Source organism: Papaver somniferum, unplaced genomic scaffold, assembly GCF_003573695.1.
Source record: "Papaver somniferum cultivar HN1 unplaced genomic scaffold, ASM357369v1 unplaced-scaffold_114, whole genome shotgun sequence".
NCBI lineage: Eukaryota > Viridiplantae > Streptophyta > Magnoliopsida > Ranunculales > Papaveraceae > Papaver > Papaver somniferum.
Window position 1 is genome coordinate 141,886 of NW_020620381.1, and position 7,536 is coordinate 149,421.

The window sequence follows — 7,536 nt, forward strand, 5'->3', positions numbered from 1 at the left end:
AAACTTGCCAATCATACCCTTGATGAAACGACAAAACACAAACTTCTGACATATGTTCCCGTTCCAATATTAAATTAAATTGCCACCCAAGACTCAATCTACTTGATAATTAACCGGTAGCTTAATTCATTTGCCGGGCAAAGGATTTTTGAGTACTTTCCGACGATATTCGCCAAGAGCCCAAATTGGAAAAGTGTTTCTAAAAAGTGAGTAGTGCAGCATACATGTCTTCAATGACGCTCCTGTTATTTCCTGCAAAATCATATAAATATCATATTTTAATTTTAGTTTCTCTTATACCGCGGCTTCTAAGTATTGCAAAATTAGTATAGGAATTTACCTGTTGGGGAAAGTCCCCATTTTCCATCTGGTTATTTATCAGTACCCTAGCTGCACGATGCAGAGGCTTTGGATCCTTCTCCGCCTAAACATTGAAAAGGTTAAATAAAAGATAAAATGCAGGATTCTATATCATGTTGAAAATATTCTTCCCTGCCAACGCACACCCGCAAAATAAAGAATCACCTGGCCAGCGTGAATGAGACCCATCAAAGCCCATGATGTCTGTACTAAATTGTTTTCTTCTAAAGGAACAAATTCCTGTTTAGATTTTGTTCAGGAGGTTAGATTGATTGAAACTTTGAAGATCTGAAAGAATTCATCTTGTTTTGTATATACATATATACCTTCTTCATGCATGAAAAATAACTTTCTCCCCAACCGCCAATTGATTTTTGGGTTGAGAGAAGAAAGTTGCAAGCTTTATGAACAGTCAAGCTGTTGGAGTATTTCTTCCCTACAGCTGAAAGGGCTCGTAGAGCGAACCATGTGCCATAGATATAACATATTCCCCAGTTTCCATACCTGTACCGATTTATTTGTATACATGTATTATAATTAAGTCATACATTTTTTATTGTGTAAAACTATTGGTTAACAAAGGGAAGCTTTTACGTACCATGAGCCGTTAGGCTCTTGTTTGTACTCTAAATAGCTTACTGCTTTTTCAATGCAGGTTTCAATTTCTTCCGTGCGATGATGAGGATACAAATTCTTGAACATAACTAGGGCTTCAATTGCTGATGAAGTACACTCCACATATCTATACTTAACATATCAATATAAGTATGAATCAAAATAAAAATTCTTTACCTATCAAAATAATAATAATAATAATAATAACTGGAGATCAAGATAGAAATTAGAGTATGTATCTTACTCATGCTCCACTAAGACATCCTCAAAGATTTCCGTTGGATTGAAAACCTATTTTTGTAGAATCGTAATTTCTCTATCAGGTAATTAAGCTTACACCCATTGAGAAACAACAAATAAGTTCCCCGAAAAATAAATCGACTTAGTTCAAATTTGTGAATATCTTTTCGAATGAACGTTACCTCCAACCATGCATGTGATGTTGCAGGCTCCCACGCAGCGAATCCACCATCTGCACCCTAAAATTAAGAAGCATTTTAGGCGACTATACTTGTACACTATAATTTTGCATGTCAATATATTAGACGAAATTGATCTCCTTACTTGAAGGGAAAGAATGACCTCGGTAGCGTCATAAAAACGTTCCACTGGCAATTTATCTCCAACAATTTCTGATGGCATTTGGGAAAATATGAGACACGCCTGCAATAATATATGACTTCATATCATTGGTTGTATACTTTGTACAGACTACAAAATGACAGTTTTGGTTGCTAAAATACCTTGTAACGAAAAGGTAATTAACTTAATGTTCCAGTAGAACATGAACATCCCAAAACAATAAAGTGTTTCTATCTTGCTGATAGCAAATGCGAATGTTAATAATATTCGGCGATAAAATTTCAAAGTAGGATAAAGCTAGAAATCCGTCCGGTGATCAGATGCCGCAACAAAGCTGTATTTATTCCACATTTTACAAATGTAGAAAATATGATGATGATGAATTTTATTGAAGCTGAGAAAATTTTTTGCTAATCTATTTAAGATTCAACTTTTTGTAGCGTAGTTGGAGATGGTGGAGGTGTTGCATATACTCAGTCGCAGTTACCCAGATGTAAATGATTTTTCTTCTTCAAATTACTTTAGCTTCATTTGTTGTAGTTGTGGTGCAACATTTACCCGGACTCAACGTTGTTACCATCTTTGAGGTTTGTTTTGTTATAAATATTAACTTACTGATCTCAATTATGACAGAAATAGCAGTGATAAAAGAACTGACAACTGTGAAGTTATAAACAACTAATAAATAATTTTCCTGTAACCTTTTAGTGCAGTAGTGGCATAAAAAATTACCATTAGCGCTTCAGACGTACAGTCTGAAACTTGCCAGCCATGATCTTGATCAGAGAAGGTCCACGCTCCTTTACTTATGTGACGGTACATACTTCGGAAATCACCAGATGGATTATCTTTAACCTTCTTTTATGCAAAGTTAAAGTAATCAGAGATAAATTAAAAATTTCACCGATGAAAAGAAAAGACTAGCTTTGAATTGATTTAAGAGTTGTTTCTGGAAAAACATGAGTATAAGAGGCAATAAAAACATATATAGGTATGAGATACGGGTATAACACTCCTTGGCTCGACTCGGCCATGATGATGCCTTATTGCCTTTTGGACCATTACATTACCAGTTATATAAATTTTGTTACCAAAGAGAGAATTAAGGTCAAACCTGCGACACTTTCAAGAAATGGTGTCCTTTCTTGAGGGTAGGACCTATTTCGTCAATAAGATCATCACTTGTTAGAAGCGCATGAAGTGCGAAACTAGCATCCCATGTCTGACTTCCGATATTCTGAAAGGAAAATATTTTAGTTACTTCAAAAGATACATAATACATCTATCTCATTTGAATTGTAATTTACAACTATGTACTAGAAATATGTTAATATGAACAACCTGCATGCGAAGTCCATCTTCGGCAACCCAGATGTAATCCTGTACTCTGGCAACATGTTTCTTAAAAGCATCTGAATTGGGATCCTCTACCCAACAAGCTAGCATGCATAGAGACTGTGGTGCAGCAAAATGCATACATAAATAATGTCGTCCCAAAAAAAGAAAGACAATCAATAGAATGTATTTGGTGACCCATACGATTATCAAAGTGCAATGCCATGTTTGACTTTTCTTGACCCGTTGACCCTCTTCAAAAATAGACGTTTACTAGTTGAACCCGGATGGCCGATATTTTCTCTAAAAACGTGTAATGCATAACTAACCAGACCTAGCAAGATTTGATTAACCTCGGACCAGTAAAAGATCGATATTGAAAAAAAAAAGTTTATATAATCAATGTTTTCCTATTTTCCGCCTTTGATTTCGAACAACTAGCATTATCATTGTAGATTAGTTTGACGAGTCTGAATCTGTTCACACTCCTTTAACGAGTGTATATTTCACATATTTTTCTGATTGATTGGTTATTTCACTGATGGTTCCATTATCCTTCATGTATAGAATCACGACACTCGTTACATAACTTCCTAAATTAAAATTAACGGACAGATGTCACTGTAGTACAGTGGTAAAGTCGTTGGGTGATATTACCAGCAACCTGAGTCTGAAACTCGTCAGCATCGGGGGTGGGGATTTTTCTCTTTCTTTTCCTAGCTACCTGGGCTTGTAGGTAGTAGACCTATTTCAGGTTTAATCTTTAATATAACCTTCATTTTTTTTTTTTGCCGATTTAAACTTGTACAAAGTTTTTGGTTGGCATCCGAGCGACCAGATGGGCACCAACTCCTTTTTGAATAGCAACACCCAATCTATGAAAAATAAAACTACCCAGACCACTACCAACATCATGACTAACTAAACAGTTCTTCAAACGTTTGAAAAAACATACAGTATCTTCACTGAGTTCCCCTAAGGTAGTGAAGGCTAAAACACTCAAACCATAACCATGCGAAACATATTACTTCAAATATTTAGCACGTTTACGCGCAATTGCTTTAGAAATAGCCTGGCCTGGGATGAAAGAACGAACTCCATCACCAGTAAAGGGTGAGACACCTGTGACATCCATACACACATCTTGCCCATTTTCCCAGTTGAGAACAAGGATGTCCGCTGGACGTAAATCCTTGTCCGTATCTGATGAAAAACCCAGAGAAACTTCTTTGCCGCAGGAAACCATCTTTGTAGCAAATATTCGCAATTACATCACGAACTAAATCATGGCGGAACTTCAGCACAACGTCGTTAGCACAATGAAGCGCATGATCACCAAAAATATCCATAGGCCTATTACAGCAAGAGCACAAGCCATCTTCAATAAACAAAGGGATACCTAGGCGATAGAAAACTATTGTTCTGAACTTTCTGGGGCCAAGGCACTGATCCAACCCACTGATAGGGACCGCCAAAAGGTAATCCTGAGCATGTTTGATCTGGTTGCATTGCTACAGAATAGAATCTAAAAAAATCAACGGTAGAGATTGAAATGTGAAATATACACTCGTTAAGGAGTGTGCACAAATTCACACTCTAATTTGACTCTCCCCTCCCCTTCATAAAAATAGAACCATATCCTCCTTTAACCTCTTGCTCAGATCTAAAGTATTCGGGAGTAAATTGTTAGGATTTCTATCAATTTGGGTTTTGTGGCTAGATCTAGTAATTGTAGTTTTTTTTTCTAGCCTTCCTTGTTTGTAGTTGTAGGATTATTTTTATTGTTGAAGTTTTATTTGTGGTTTGACGTTGTGGATTCAAGTATAACGGAGATCGACAAAGTTTATCTTGATTACACTTTGTAATAAGGCAATTTGTTGGGAAAATTACTCCTATTTCATAAGAGCATCTGTTCTTCGCGATGTACAACATTCAAAATAGTTGGATTTAATTTCTAACACCATTCTTTCTCTCCACCTTCCAAAGAGAATGTCGGTTCAATATTCGTGGTATGTTAACTGTTCTCTTCTAGATTACTTGCTTTTTGTATTTTTCTTTGTAATTGGTTTTTGAGTTTCTTGCTATTGAAATTCACCATGTAGACATCTTTCGGTATGAACGAATTTGATAGTTTGGTATATACCCTATTCCGTTCTTTAATAAAATCATGATATTGGACTTATTATTTTTTTTGAAATTGGAAATTTTGAGGACCTGTGTTAGATATGGTTTAGTAAAACAGGAACTTCCGGTTTTTCTTGCATCCAATTAATCTAATAACCTGCATACCTTTTCTACGGCAGCCATGGTGATGTAGCGACTATTTTCATCTTCATAATGAATGTGTTTTATCGTTAGACTCAGAGCCTTCTCTCTGACCAACTTTGCAAATGGCCATCTTCTTAAAAGGGGCTCCACAAACATGTAGACAGAGTCCCAAAGCAGGTTCTGGGCAAAAGAACGTGGGTAATAGAGATCTTCCTGAGAGAGGAAAACAGATTCTAATAAGTAACAGATCACTAGTTAGATCGCGCATTGGTGCATGTGCTTACACTTTATTGCGACAGAAAAAGATTACCTTGCAACAAAGATGGCGCATTCGGCTCCAGTTGATATTATCGTAAAGTTGCACATGAAGTTCCTCTCGTAACGTTATAGTGAGATCCGTAATGGGTGCGACAAATCTTTTACCAAATAGATATGACATCGGCATGTACACCAGCCGACAGAAACACCACATTTTAGCTGTAGTATTCAATACATAAAGAATCATATACATCAGTAGTAAAAGATAGTGTAATCGTCGATCTTAAATGAAATCTAGAGTAAATTCATGCTAAATATCTTGGCACGAACCAGGATTGATAGGGAGAAACGAAGGCAGAAACCAAAACTCTGGGACCATGGGAATGCAACCTGACCAGTCATAAACTCCAAGTACCTTATCAATGAAAAAAGATGAGAAAATAATAATAAAAATGGATGAAGATTAGTTAAAAATAATAATAAAAAACGATCAAGATCTTGAAAATAATCTTTAATTATTTTTTGAAGGATTTATTTATCTTACAGAAAGCCAAGCCTTGCCCCATGTAGGTATCGATGTAACACCACCATGATCAAGGATCCATTTTCTTGCTCTAGCACAAGCATTGTCGTGACCACCGTCTGGTCCTTCTCCGAGAATGCGCATACAAATATAGTTAAGTGCAGTACTGAACATAATACTATGTCCCTCTATATGAAACCCGAATCCTCCGTCTTCATTCTGCAAAAACAAATATGTTTTCTCATTGGTAATGAATTGTTATTATTTTATATATGCAGGCTGTTAACGAAAGCTGTACGTGCATGGCCCAACATACGTATACCTGATGCCAATACATATACCGCAGTGTCTCCTTTTTATGTTCATGCGACAAGATGTTATTAATCGTTCCCGTTATATGTAACGTGAAAACCTGCATATTTTTTGTGTGGCATGAAGGTATCTAGGTAAGCGTACGTAGAAGTTCGACTATATGCAAAAGAGAGAAAGGAAAAAATCTAACCAAAGGTGGCATCAGAAATAAGGGTGCATCAATATTAGCAGCCCAATGGCCATCATCGCCTTGCATGGCAGAAAAGAATCGAATGGCTCTCCTTAACGTATTTGTCGTTGCTTCAAAGGTCACTTCATCATCGTCTCCAATATTCGGCTCTTGTGGTATCCTAAGATCGAATTTATCTTTGATTTTCCTTAATTGCTGTCATTGTATACAAAATTACAGACCGTTTTAATACTACGCAAAGCTTTTAAATTCTGTAAAATTTATCTAACCATACTACCTGCAAGCGTAACAAAACATCCCCACAAGCTCGAACTTTGAAACGATTTTGATAGAATTCCTGACGAGCTTTTTCGACTTCAGCTCGTTCTTCTGAAGTTCCGGCCTCTGGATCGAACTCCCAAGTCTGTCTTCCCACAAAATCGTTGGTACTGAAAAGCCATTCACAAAAAGGACCTCCATTGTCAGCGAATTTGAGTTTCCACATAATTAGTTGAGTCTAATTATTTACTAATTAAAATTTCTTGCTGAAAGTGGAACCGGGGATGATCTATTGTGCCCTTTAACAGAACTAAATATAGTGACCGACGATGATCATATATATATATTCATTCTCAAAAGGGATATGTGTTAAATACATATTATCCACTTTCGAGGACAACGAAAATAAAAGATAAATAAATTAGACTATGATCTTGAAAACGGTAATCATGTATTATTGGGGCTACGTTAACAAGGGTGTGCCAGTGCTCTGCAATGTTATGTGAAATTGATTAGCAACAGACGAACAACACTCTTATGAACCCCAAAAACAAGAAAGCAACAGTCAGACTCAGTTGCTGATTTTAACCCCATAAAATGACCGTTTTTATGAATTGAGCTGGTTCGAATTTTGTTCCGCCAACACTGTGAACACGGTCATCTGGTTTGATTTGATGTTCTCTCGATAGCTGAATGACCGATCAGAGTCCTTATGTGTGTTCACTATAGGGTTAAAATACAATTTTTCTCGATTCAATTAAATATGAATTAGTATTTTTTTTCGAAACTGGTTGGATAATCACAGAGTTATCATGCCCAAATATTCTTAAGCGTC

General features: G+C 36.4%; 1 protein-coding gene across 1 annotated transcript; it reads right to left on the reverse strand.

The window, feature by feature from the left end:
* Positions 1 to 126: 126 nt before the first annotated feature.
* On the reverse strand, positions 127 to 6,927 carry LOC113328903 (beta-amyrin synthase-like). Its single transcript, XM_026575896.1, has 18 exons — positions 6,721 to 6,927; positions 6,444 to 6,638; positions 6,264 to 6,353; positions 5,963 to 6,160; positions 5,749 to 5,833; positions 5,471 to 5,637; positions 5,182 to 5,373; positions 2,899 to 3,012; positions 2,672 to 2,794; positions 2,290 to 2,412; positions 1,540 to 1,638; positions 1,398 to 1,454; positions 1,220 to 1,266; positions 959 to 1,102; positions 687 to 864; positions 526 to 600; positions 341 to 424; positions 127 to 252 (listed from the first exon to the last, which is right to left on the reverse strand). The coding sequence occupies exons 1-18, from the start codon at positions 6,925 to 6,927 to the stop codon at positions 127 to 129; spliced, it is 2,304 nt and encodes a 767-aa protein (XP_026431681.1).
* Positions 6,928 to 7,536: the final 609 nt, after the last annotated feature.